General features: G+C 48.7%; 2 protein-coding genes across 2 annotated transcripts in view; one reads left to right on the top strand and one right to left on the bottom strand.

The window, feature by feature from the left end:
- The window catches only part of LOC125426397 (nesprin-2-like), a 28,087-nt gene extending 27,442 nt beyond the window's left edge, over positions 1-645 (bottom strand). The window contains 1 exon segment of the mRNA XM_048484654.1: positions 465-645. Coding sequence (XP_048340611.1) covers positions 465-645 — 181 coding nt within the window.
- A 4,889-nt stretch (positions 646-5,534) lies between these two features.
- The window catches only part of SYNE2 (spectrin repeat containing nuclear envelope protein 2), a 260,281-nt gene continuing 253,380 nt past the window's right edge, over positions 5,535-12,435 (top strand). The window contains 4 exon segments of the mRNA XM_048484653.1: positions 5,535-5,679; positions 6,968-7,119; positions 9,582-9,729; positions 11,747-12,330. Of these exon segments, the coding sequence (XP_048340610.1) occupies positions 7,013-7,119; positions 9,582-9,729; positions 11,747-12,330 (839 nt within the window). The 5' untranslated portion in view covers positions 5,535-5,679; positions 6,968-7,012.

Raw genomic sequence — 12,435 nt, 5'->3', positions numbered from 1 at the left:
GCAATGCTGGCAGGGGCTGATGGGAATTGTAGTCCATAACATCTGGAGTGCCAAAGGTTTGCCACCACGGGAAGCTATAATCTGAGGCTGCATTCTGATTCCTGACTTAATTGCAGTTAAATCCAAATGTACATAAACAATAACCATGGCATGCCCAGAACTATGGAGTGTTTGGCCACTGGCGCCAAAATAAAACTAATTTTCTCCCAATGGTCGGTATAGCGGAGGAGGGCCGGTTGTGTTTTGAACTGGGCCGGTCGCTTCGTTCCCGTGAGGGCTGCCGTCCATTTGGGTGAATGGTATGGGCTTAGCCAGGGGAATTTGGTCCAGACCTAGCTCCTCTGCCACCTGGGGCCGCATTAAGCAATGGGAGCAGCCAGAATCCACAAGGTCCGAAGGCTATATCACGGGTATGCTTAGCGGGATTGGCCAGAAGCAGCTTGGACCAGTAATGGGAGCGCTACCTTCACTCCCACGCAGCGTCAGAATTAGGACCCATCCGTCCATGAGGGCTGAAGAAAGGCAAACAGCTGCTTCCCCCTCCTCTGGATCGCCTTCGATGGCCGCTTTAGATGAAGAGCCGGTCAGTGATCCCCGATTCGCGTGGTGGCAGCAGATGGGGTGCTGGCGTGGCTGGAGCTTCATTGGTTTTTGTTTCTTAGGACAGTTGGCGGCTAAGATGACCTGGTCCTCCGCGGTAAAGACACAATCCCAGTCGGCGACGGCGCTCAGTGGTCGTCTCGGTAGAGGCTGCTGGGCTTGGCGAGGTGAGCGCAGTGGCAGGTTTTGGGCGTGGGCGGCCTCCGGCCTTGGCGTATTCAAAGCGAGGCGCCACTTGGGATCCCAACTGGATCCAATCAGCGATAGTGCGTTCGAATTAAAAACACCGTTTCATGCAGCTTGCGCGTCAACGGCATCCGAGAAGTATTGGCATGTCATGCGTTCAGGCCACTCAGGAGAATTAGAGCAGCAGCCGCACGAATTCCGCGGGCAAATTCTGCAGCGAGCGGTTGCCCTGCTGGATAGTTTTGATGGTGCGGATAGCTTCATTTTCAGCGCCCGGATCTTGGAAGCGCGCTCACCAGGCTTGTGGAGGAATGCGGGCACCGTGCGAGAGTCTTCATCTTGCAAATCCACAAGAGTCACAAACCAGTGGGGCTGCTGCCCCATCCAGGGCCAGGCCGATGTCCCGGCGTATTTTTAGCGCTCAGACCCGGTATAAAATCATCTTAGTCCTCCATGTGGGCATCGAGTTGTAAGATGAAGTAGGGGAGTTTGGAAGCGGTCCCATCCAAACGGGCAGGAATCGGAGGCCTGTAGTAACCCCTTTCCACGGCTCTTGGCGCCTGCAGCCCGTCGGATGCGCAGGTTGTTGGCGAGCAGGTTAGGCGGGCAGCGGTTGCACGCGAGAGGCCGGGATCGTTGGCCCGGTATTATTAATGCCGGTGCAGCTGGCGTTCCGGTGGGAGCTGGTCCTTGGAAGGTGGCAGGGCTGGCGTTACCCCTCTAGCGCCAGCAGTATCAGTGACAGCGTGGAACTCTCAACTTAGGGCTTCCTGGTCTGCTGCTTCCTCAGTTCCCTCTCTCCAGGCAACCAGCTCTCTCTCTCCCTTCGCGGGTCAATGATAAATCACCAATTAATGCAGAGCTGCTTTTTCTCGTTCCAATTTAGCCAGTTCGTCCCGTTTAATAGCTGCAGTAAAGCTCACTTTGCGTCGCGCATAAAGGCCTGAAGCAGCTTTTACGTTGCGGCTGTAAATCCAGTTTGGAGCGTTCCAGGACCTTATCATGGACTGAAGCAGATTCTGCGCATATTGTTGTTGGAGCGCATCTTTGGCACGGTCCCAGCTTCGAGTTGGACTTCTTTTGCGTTGCTGTTCCCGGTCCCTCTGCAGGTTTTCGCGCTCTTGCTGCAGCTGTGCCCGTCACTCACTCCCATGGCTGGCGTTCCACGGGTCCATGCTTCTTGGGCAATATCTCGCCAGTCGGCCCACTTCCTCCTCCCAGCTCTCTCTTTTCGATGGGAGAGGGAACGAATCCGGCTGGGAGTGCAGGCTTTCTTCGGACTCTTAAATGCGTCTGGAAGCGAGACATCCAGAGACACCGTAGCCACCGGTAGCTCCAGAGCACCTCAGAGTGCGGCCGCTGACCCGGGAGCAGGTGGATCGGTTCGGCGGACGGTACGGAGACCCCTCCCGATCCCACGTTTAGTCCCAGTGTAATCGCCGGCCGGGCCCCAGTGCTGTGCCGCGGTGGTTCTTTAGAAGCATCACCTTGGCTCGAGTCGGGAATGCGTTCAGTGGACTCCTGGGTTGCCGCGCCGAAAGGTGGTCAGGCCCGTCTCCTCCATGACAGGTTGCATCTGAGGTTTGTAATCCATGCGAAAGCGGGTAGAAGATCCGATCCACAGGCGCTCGATCCATAGATGGCGCCCCAGCGACTCATGTAAGTCTCCATGATTAAATGCCGTCACGTCCCTCGTTCCAGCGGAGTAAAGGAAGGCTGCCGTGCTCCCGAGGGCGGGAAAGAGTCACCAGCCGAGACCCGTTCTCCCGCCGGTTCCTCCAGATCCAGAAGGGAAAGGTCGAAGCCCTCTTTGGGGGCTACCGCACCTTCCCCAGAAAACATCCAACCTCTCCATGCCCGAGACACCAGAGGTCCACTGCACTAGGGATATAGATGGTCAAGATTCCTGCCACAATGTAAGGAATTCCATAGAAGCAGAAATAAAAGGCTCTTTGGTGAAAAAGACCGTTTATTCAGACATCTTAGAAAGCTCAAGTACATGCAGTGGCAGGAATGACACTTCCCGCCAGAAGCACAGGTTATAACTCTATCCATCCCATCCCCCCTCCCGGCTTCCCATGGGAACGGAGACCTCATCTCCCGCGCAGAGATAAAGTCTCCGCCGATGAAGCTGGCCCATTGCCCGGGCTGTGGAATGTACTCAAGGTTAGGCGGCTGCCCTTCCCATCAACACCATTGAAACCTTTACACCGTGCATATAGTTAGTCTCATACGCTCCTTTGCCTCCACTTGCGTGGAAAACTGCAATTAAAAAGCTAATTCTGGTTACCCATGATGTAGAACTGCAGGCATTGTGGAGTGATTGCACACAGTAATGGATGTATTTTGCATTCACCTGGGGGCAGCAGGCAGGACAGAACATAGAAAGGACACAATTGCTTTGATGCCAGAAGTCAACGTTGGGTTGGCTGCCATGAGAGCCAGCTTGGAAAGGGGGTCTTTTTTGGGGGGGAACAGGAAATCTTCTCCACTTTGTAAGAGCCAGCATGGTGTAGTGGTTAAGAGCAGGTGAATTCTAATCTGGAGAACCGGGTTTGATTCCCCACTCTTCCACATGAGTGGCACAGGCTTATCTGGTGAACCAGATGTGTTTCCACACTCCCACATTCCTGCTGGGTGACTGTGTGCTAGTCACAGTTCTCTCTGAACTCTCTCAGTCCCACCTACCTCACAAGATGTCTGTTGTGGGGAGAGGAAGGGAGAGGAGCTTGTAAGCCCCCTTGAGAAAGGTAGAATATAAATCCAAACTACTCCTCCTCCTCCTCCTAGTCTGAGGCATAGAGGAGAATCAGAAGAAGGTGGGAAGATGAGGGTTTTTTCCTTCGTTTCTTAAATATGACATCTCAGGCATTGCCTTGAACCGTCATAGTGGTAGCGATCTCCTTCGAAGTCCTCTAGAGGGCTATAAGAGCCAGTCAGTATCTTACCCAAATTTGTGATTCTTTGCTTTTCTAGAGAGTGGGCAGGAAGGCATGCCTGTGCACCTTTGTACTGAACGAGATATCTGAATGAATGTTGCATTTAGACCATTCAGCCCTGGGTTCAAATCCCTGTTCAGATCTTGTCTATACATGTAATGAATGAATAGAGTCGACTTCTTGCTTTAGACTACAGGAGAGCTGGCGAGGATCATATTTTGAAATGTTTGAAGAGTTTCGATGTATACCCCCCTTTTCTCTCCTGTAGGAGACTCAAAGGGGCTGACAATCTCCTTGCCCTTCCCCCCTCACAACAAACACCCTGTGAGGTGGGTGGGGCTGAGAGAGCTCTGAGAAGCTGTGACTAGCCCAAGGTCACCCAGCTGGCGTGTGTGGGAGTGCACAGGCTAATCTGAATTCCCCAGATAAGCCTCCACAACTCAGGCAGCAGAGCTGGGAATCAAACCCGGTTCCTCCAGATCAGAGTGCACCTGCTCTTAGCCACTACTCCACTGCTGCTCTTATGCATGTTCCCATGTATAAAAAGCTCTCTGCCAGAAGAAAACAAATACAGAGGCTGAATGCGCCCCCTTCTTCCTGATATTCTAGGGTTGTTTTTTTTTAATTGCATGGGTATTTTTATGCAGGGGAGCATAACTGATTGGTACATCATGTTGATGTGTTTGGGGCTGTGTAGGGATGGGTGGAGGAAGGGGGAAGTGAGGATGATGTATGAGTCTGAAATTGTATGAGTATGATGTATGAGTCTGAAATTGTATGAGTATGATGTATTGTATGAAATTGTATGAGTATGATGTATGAGTCTGAAATTGTGTGCATCGAGGAATGCTGCTGTAAATTTCGTTGTGCGTGCACAATGACAATAAAAAAACATGCTTAATTCTTATGCTTACATGGTTTCATTCCACCCCCATCCATTTTCATGTTGCTTTTAGTCATGTTAGTGTTTTGATTGGCTGTTGTTTCATTGTTAGTTATTGCTGCTTTAATGCTGCCATGTTTTTATTGTTGTTTTTAGTTTTCAACACGTCTTGTTGGTTTTAGCATTTCTCGGTTTTAGAGTATTTTATTAACATGTATTGCTTTAATTGAATTATATTGTTGTGAACTGCTTTGGATACTTGTGGTGGAGAAGTAGCATATAAAGAGATAAAGAGAAAAGGGAGGGAGGACGGACGGACGGACGGACGGACGGACGGACGGATCATAAATTTGGAAGGGGAGATGGATGGATGGATGGATGGAAGGAAGGAAGGAAGGAAGGAAGGAAGGAAGGAAGGAAGGAAGGAAGGAAGGAAGGAAGGAAGGAAGGAAGGAAGGAAGGAAGGAAGGAAGGAAGGAAGGAAGGAAGGAAGGAACTGTAGTAGCCAAATGTGGAATTTAGTTTGCTTATAGTTTTAGGACCAAGCTAGACATGGTGACATCTTCATAGTGCTTATGAGGACACTACTGCCATTTAAAAGTAATTTTAAAATGCTGTGAGGTGGGCCTGCAGGGTGGCTGCTCCGGTTTTCTCCTCTGTAACTTCGCAAGTTCTGAAACAGCCCCTGAAGAATGGGTTTAGCCATTCAGCCCTTGATGAGATGCAGAGGGGGAAAACAAGAAGTCCTCAACTCGCTTGCTGCCTGTGGACCTGTTCAGGATCTCTGGGCCCTCATGGCATTTTAAAATTTCGGCAGCATCCTCATGACAACAGCAGGAATGCCACCCCATTTGGTTTCACCCTCTGTGTTCAACTGTCTGATTCTTTCTGGAAGATCTTTTTTCTAGCTAGACTACGAAATAGTCAATTTCCCTGTTTTCTCCCAGCTGCGACGCAGCAAGAAACAATCTGAAACGTCACCTGCGGACTGTCAGAGTGAGTGTCGCCTCTGGTTTTACTGAGGATGTGAAAGACAATTCCTGCTTTCAGAACAAGCTGGATGAGCTACAGGTACGTATCCAGATGCTTTCCTTGCTTGGGTTTGGGTGGTTAGGATGATATTCTGGTGATCTGAAGGCCACTGATTGGCTCATCTGAGATGTTGCACTAAACTTGCTCCGAGCCTAGTTTAGAATCCAAGCCACAGTTGTAACAGAATAACAAAGTCGAGGAACTTTTCACTTCAGAGGAGAATCCTCCACCAGACAGTTTTCAGCTCACACTGCTGTCTCAAGCTCTGTCTGTATACTTCTTTTTCAGTCAGTTCTCAAACCACTTCATGTGTCATTTTTCAGAACGCTACTCGAACTCTGAGTCAACAACAACAACAACAAGAACCTTTATTGGCATAACAACATTATATATACAGATCCACTTAACCAAGTAGAGGGAAGCTAAAATAAATGTACAGGTAGAGAGGCTGATGTTCAGGATTTGCTCCTAAAGCGCTGTTTTATATACAAATCCAAAAATTTGGTGACTGCATCGTTTGCATCACTACTGGGGCTGTCCAACAGAAAGGTAATCTTTTGCAAGTCAGATGCATACTCTTTTTTGAGTAGCAGGGGTGACAAGTATTTGACTCTGGGTACTGTGTAAAGTGGACAATAAAGTAAAATATGGTCTACAGAGTCAACACAATTCCCGTTGCATATGCATAGCCTTTGACAGTAAGGGGTTTTAGTGAATCTCCCTGTTGATACGACTGATGGAAGGGCATTGCAACGGGCCAACATCATTGCTCTATGGAGCCTGGGCACTGTTATCTGGTGCAGGTATTGAGCCCCCTTATTACCAATGTAGGTGATACCTAGAGCTAAAGGAGAACAAGTCCTGGAAGCCTTTTCGAGTAGGATCTGATGTTCCTGGTCAAACAGCCTTCTCTTCAGAAGTTGAAAAGTCTCTTTAGATGGTAGCATGGCCAGATAATCCAAAGAATAGCCTAACTTGTTAATTTTTGTTTCTATAATGCCCCACCATTTGTTTCTATAATGCCCCACTACTCGAACTCTGAGTCAAATCACAGGGTTCCATGTCTGAAATAACCCCAGATTAGAGACTGCCACTCTTAATCACTACACCATTCCAGGTCTTCCCCTCACTGGCATTGGGGCACAACCAGGGATTTATTTTGCAACTAATTTGGTGGTAATCTGGATTCCCAAAGTAATGTACATCTTAGCCCTACATGAAGCATTACAGTGTCTTTCCTGTTTATGTTTAGACATCTGTGGATACTGCATTAGAGAGATCTCCTGATTCCATGGCGATATGATTTTCACCTCCTCTTCTTTTTTAGGCTTTAGAGAATGAAGGCGATTCGTCATGGAAGCAGTTTGAAGTGATGGCTTCAAAGCTTGCAGCTGAAACAGGAGACTGTGCGGACACTGAAACATCTCGGGAAGAGCTGCTCCAAGAACGGAACAAGCTCCTGATCGCTTTAAATGAACGGTACAACCTGTGCATCGGGGCAGAGTGGGGGCCCTTCCGCACATGCAGAATACTGCACTTTCAATCCAGTTTCAATGCACTTTGAAGCTGGATTTTACTGTGACCCCTTCCGCACATGCAGAATACTGCACTTTCAATCCAGTTTCAATGCACTTTGAAGCTGGATTTTACTGTGGCCCCTTCCGCACATGCAGAATAATGCACTTTCAATCTAGTTTCAATGCACTTTGAAGCTGGATTTTACTGTGACCCCTTCCGCACATGCAGAATAACGCACTTTCAATCCAGTTTCCATGCACTTTGAAGCTGGATTTTACTGTGACCCCTTCCGCACATGCAGAATAATGCACTTTCAATCCACTTTCCATGCACTTTGAAGCTGGATTTTACTGTGACCCCTTCCGCACATGCAGAATAACGCACTTTCAATCCACTTTCCATGCACTTTGAAGCTGGATTTTACTGTGACCCCTTCCGCACATGCAGAATAACGCACCTTCAATCCAGTTTCAATGCACTTTGAAGCTGGATTTTACTGTGACCCCTTCCGCACATGCAGAATACTGCACTTTCAATCCAGTTTCAATGTACTTTGAAGCTGGATTTTACTGTGACCCCTTCCGCACATGCAGAATAATGCACTTTCAGTCCAGTTTCACTGCACTTTGAAGCTGGATTTTACTGTGACCCCTTCGGCACATGCAGAATACTGCACTTTCAATCCAGTTTCAATGCACTTTGAAGCTGGATTTTACTCTGACCCCTTTTGCACATGCAGAATAACGCACTTTCAATCCAGTTTCAATGCACTTTGAAGCTGGATTTTACTGTGACCCCTTCCGCACATGCAGAATAACGCACGTTCAATCCAGTTTCAATGCACTTTGAAGCTGGATTTTACTGTGACCCCTTCCGCACATGCAGAATAATGCACTTTCAATCCAGTTTCAACGCACTTTCAAGCTGGATTTTCCTGTGCAGAATAGCAAAATCCACTTTCAAACAGTTGTGAAAGTGGATTGAATGTGCATTATTCTGCATGTGTGGAATAGACATGCATTAATCTGCATGCATATATACCTGGGCTGGGTATATATACAGTGCACAGCATGCATTGGATAGTTATCCCAAGATGTGCATATGCCTAACTGAGGGCCAACCTAGCAGGAGAGAGCGAGAAAGAGGCTCAGCTGACCATTGCCTGATTCTTTACTTCTCACTCCAATCAAGGGAAAAAATATTATTCAGAATTGTTCTGAAAAGCTAATTGATTGATTTGTTTTTTGCTACGATGTGTATTCGAACTACTACCCCTACACCAGCATATCTGCACCAGGGTGCCCCGGCTATTATCCCATAAAAAGTCTGAGTGCACAAGCTGTGAATTGTCCAAACTGAACAAATGTTGACACAGAGAAATTTTTCTCTCTTTCCCACAATACTAAAACCAGGGGGCATATATTGAAAATGCTGGCGGGAAGAATTAGGACTAGTAAAAGGAAACAGGTTTTTGAGGCTAAAGGAAAAGAGACAGGGTCTTATTTTCCTTTAGAAGGACTATTCCTGGCTTCTAATCACAAAACGTTTGCAAATTGGAATAGAATCACACACAACTAAAACGGTTAAAATCACCTTCACGATCGTCCCGTTTCATTACCAAGTAGGGAAATGCAGTCAACATTTGCATTAAGCTGACCGACATTTCCAAAAGGAACATACTCTAGGAATATGCTGCCACAAGAGGTGGTGATGGCCACTAACCTGGATAGCTTTAAAAAGGGCTTGGACAGATTGATGGAGGAGAAGTCGATCTATGGCTCCCAATCTTGATCCTCCTTGATCTGAGATTGCAAATGCCTTAGCAGACCAGGTGCTCGGGAGCAGCAGCAGCAGAAGGCCATTGCTTTCACATCCTGCACGTGAGCTCCCAAAGGCACCTGGTGGGCCACTGCGAGTAGCAGAGAGCTGGACTAGATGGACTCTGGTCTGATCCAACAGGCTCTTTCTTATGTTCTTAAGCTTACATCGGAGGGACCAGGTAGAGCATCTGCTTGGCATTCAGAAGGTGCAAGTTCAATCCTGGGCAACTCCAGTTAAAAGGGTGAGGCAGTAGGTACGTGGTGGCGAACCTTTGGCACTCCAGATGTCATGGACTACAATTCCCATCAGCCCCTTCCAGCATGGCCAATTGGGAATTGTAGTCCATAACATCTGGAGTGCCAAAGGTTCGCCACCACTGCAGTAGGTGATGGGAAAGACCCTAGAGAGCTGAGCATGCAGTGCTGACCTTTGTGGACTGCAGGTCTGATTCAGTCCAAGGCAGCTCCATGTGTTAGTGACCTTTTACTGCAGAGTGAAGGTTCGAATCCGGGACTCCCGGATCCTAGGTCAATCCCCTAACCTCTTTTTCATGGAATCCTGGAATTCATGACACTGCTCAGATTTCTCTTCCTGCCTTGTAGGATGGAATCTTTGAAGTCCGCCTGGGCGTTTGTTTTGCCGATCGAGAACGAATGGGCTGCGCTCTGCAGCTTGGAGAAGCAGCTGTGCAGAAGAAGCGTGCGGGAGTGTATGTTGACCAACTGTGATCTCACTGACGAACAACTGAAGGTTTGTGCTTCTTTATTAACACTCCTCTCCTGCAGGTGTTTGGGGGTTCAGCTTGGATCAGGGCTATGGCGTGCAGACAGAGGGGGCTTAAATCTTCCCTGCCCAGGCTGTTCCCCTGACCTGAAATGTCCCAGAGAGCATCTGTTTGCCCTGTTGGGGAAACTTATATGCAGCCATTAGGACACATAATACTAGGTGCATTGCAAATAACAACTCTGGGACATTTCATATTGAAGAAGAAGAAGAAGAGTTGGGTGACCTTGGGCTAGTCACAGCTTCTGGGAGCTCTCTCAGCCCCACCTACCTCACAGGGTGTTTATTGTGAGGGGGGAAGGGCAAGGAGATTGTAAGCCCCTTTGAGTCTCCTGCAGGAGAGAAAGGGGGATATAAATCCAAACTCCTCCTCCTCCTCCTCCTCCTCCTCCTCTTCTTCTTCTTCTTCTTCTTCTTCTTCTTCTTCTTCTTCTTCTTCTTCTTCTTCTTCTTCTATCCCCCTTTCTTTCCTGTAGGAGACTCAAAGGGGCTTACAAACTCCTTTCCCCCCCCCTCACAACAAACACCCTGTGAGGTAGGTGGGGCTGAGAGAGCTCCGAAGAACTGGGACTAGCCCAAGGTCACCCAGCTGGCGTGTGTGGGAGTGCACAGGCTAATCTGAATTCCCCAGATAAGCCTCCACAGCTCAAGTGGCAGAGCGGGGAATCAAACCCAGTTCCTCCAGATTAGAAGGCACCTGCTCTTAACCACTATGCCACTGCTGCTCCTGGAGAAATGCCATGGAGTGGGGGAGCTTAACCTCCTTCTCTTCCCCTGCACCATTGTCTTGATTTGAATTGGGCTCTTGCACATGGGAACAGAATTCTAAGTCTATAAGATAATAGTGCGCAAGGGCTGATTTCAAGGAGTGAAGAAGGACCGGGCAGGATGCAACAGGTAGTTAGACCTTCACCCATAATGACCATATAGAGTAACCTTGGACCAGGGGTTCTTGCCGTCTAATGTGCTCAACAGAATTGTTGTGAGTATACCCTGGAAGAGGAGTGAGCCATGCACACCGCCCTGGATTCCTTGAGGTGATATAACAATGAGATGTGATGATGGAAATGCTGTCAAGTCACAGTTGACCTATGATGACCCTATAGGGTTTTCATGGAAAGAGATGAACAGTGGAAATTTGCCCTCGCCTTCCCCTTAGGAGCAACCCTGGTTCCACCAGGCCACAGTCAGGGCAGAAAAAGCCCTAGCTCTGGTTGGGGCTAGCCTGGTATCTTTGGGGCCAGGGACTAGACTGGGAAACTTTACTGGAACCAGGCGACATACATTGAAAATGCTGGGGGGAAGAATTAGGACTAATAAAAGGAAACACTTCTTCACACAACGTGTGATTGGTGTTTGGAATATGCTGCCACAGGAGGTGGTGATGGCCACTAACCTGGATAGCTTTAAAAGGGGCTTGGACAGATTGATGGAGGAGAAGTCGATCTATAGCTCCCAATCTTGATCCCCTCCCTTGATCTGAGGATTGCACCAATGCCTAACCCAACCAGACCAGGTGCTTTCGGGGGCAGCAGCACAGCAGCAGCAGTGGCCATTGCTTTCACATCCTGCATGTGAGCTCCCAAAGGCACCTGGTGGGCCACTGCGAGTAGCAGAGTGCTGGACTAGATGGACTCTGGTCTGATCCAGCAGGCTCTTTCTTATGTTCTTAAACTTGGTGAGAGAGAATAAAACAAAGACAGGTGGCCGTTGCAGCTGCTGAATGCCTTAATCTGGGCAAGAACTTCAACTGACCTAAAAACACTTATCGGGGATCCTTCCTCTAAGCCAGGTCTTAATCAGAGTCCTGTCCAATGTTGAGATCCCTTGGCTTGAGACTCCAAGGATTACTCCTGTGAACTTTTACGCCCTCTGCAATTGAGCTGTAGGCCCAGCGCTCTTCTCCAGGTGTGACAGTTCCATACAGGCAAAACTGATATTTCCTCCAATCCATTTGCTGTTTCTGCTCTGCTGCCTCTTTCAGGAAATGCAGGCTTCTATTGCGAACTGCGTCGAACAGTGCAACCGGTTGGAACAGGGCAGCCCCGCTGGAGGGAGGCTTGAACTGGTGGATCGGCAAGTGGCGTGCGTGGTGGCGGTGAAGTTCAAGGAGCGGTGTGAAGAACTGAGCGATAAGGTGGAGGCTGTCGGAAGGACTCTGCGAGAGCTCGACACTTTCCTGGCTTCCTTGAGGTGTTTCAAGCAGTCTGCGGATAATCCGGAGGATGCCTCTGAACCTAACCTCCTTGCCCCGCACGGAGAGCGATCCAAGGAAGAGGCCTTGCGGGAAGAGGCTATATTGCTAGACGAGAAGCTGGTGAGGGCCAGTATCTCCTTGGAAGATGCCGACCATGGCAGAACGTGTGTTGCGATGCTGGTCTCGGCTTTGCACACAACAGGAAGCCACGCCGGCAGCTTTGGGGGAAAACAGAGAGCTGCCCAGGGTTCCGAAGCACAGTCAGAATTTGCCACAAGGACGACCGAGCTCTTTAAAAACATCCAAGATATTCATGATAAGATTGGTAAAATTGGTCTGAGGGACCCGACGATTCCTGCTATTCAACAAAGGTGAGCCAGCGGATGGTTTTGTCTTTCTCCTGGAAGTGTAGCTGCCTTTTGTGTGTTTTATTGGTCGGGGTGGGTTGTTAGGGTTTTTTGTTCATCGTAGTGCTT

The sequence above is a fragment of the Sphaerodactylus townsendi genome, linkage group LG02 (genome assembly GCF_021028975.2).
Source record: "Sphaerodactylus townsendi isolate TG3544 linkage group LG02, MPM_Stown_v2.3, whole genome shotgun sequence".
NCBI classification, from domain to species: domain Eukaryota; kingdom Metazoa; phylum Chordata; class Lepidosauria; order Squamata; family Sphaerodactylidae; genus Sphaerodactylus; species Sphaerodactylus townsendi.
This window is presented reverse-complemented; position numbering and strand designations above follow the sequence as displayed.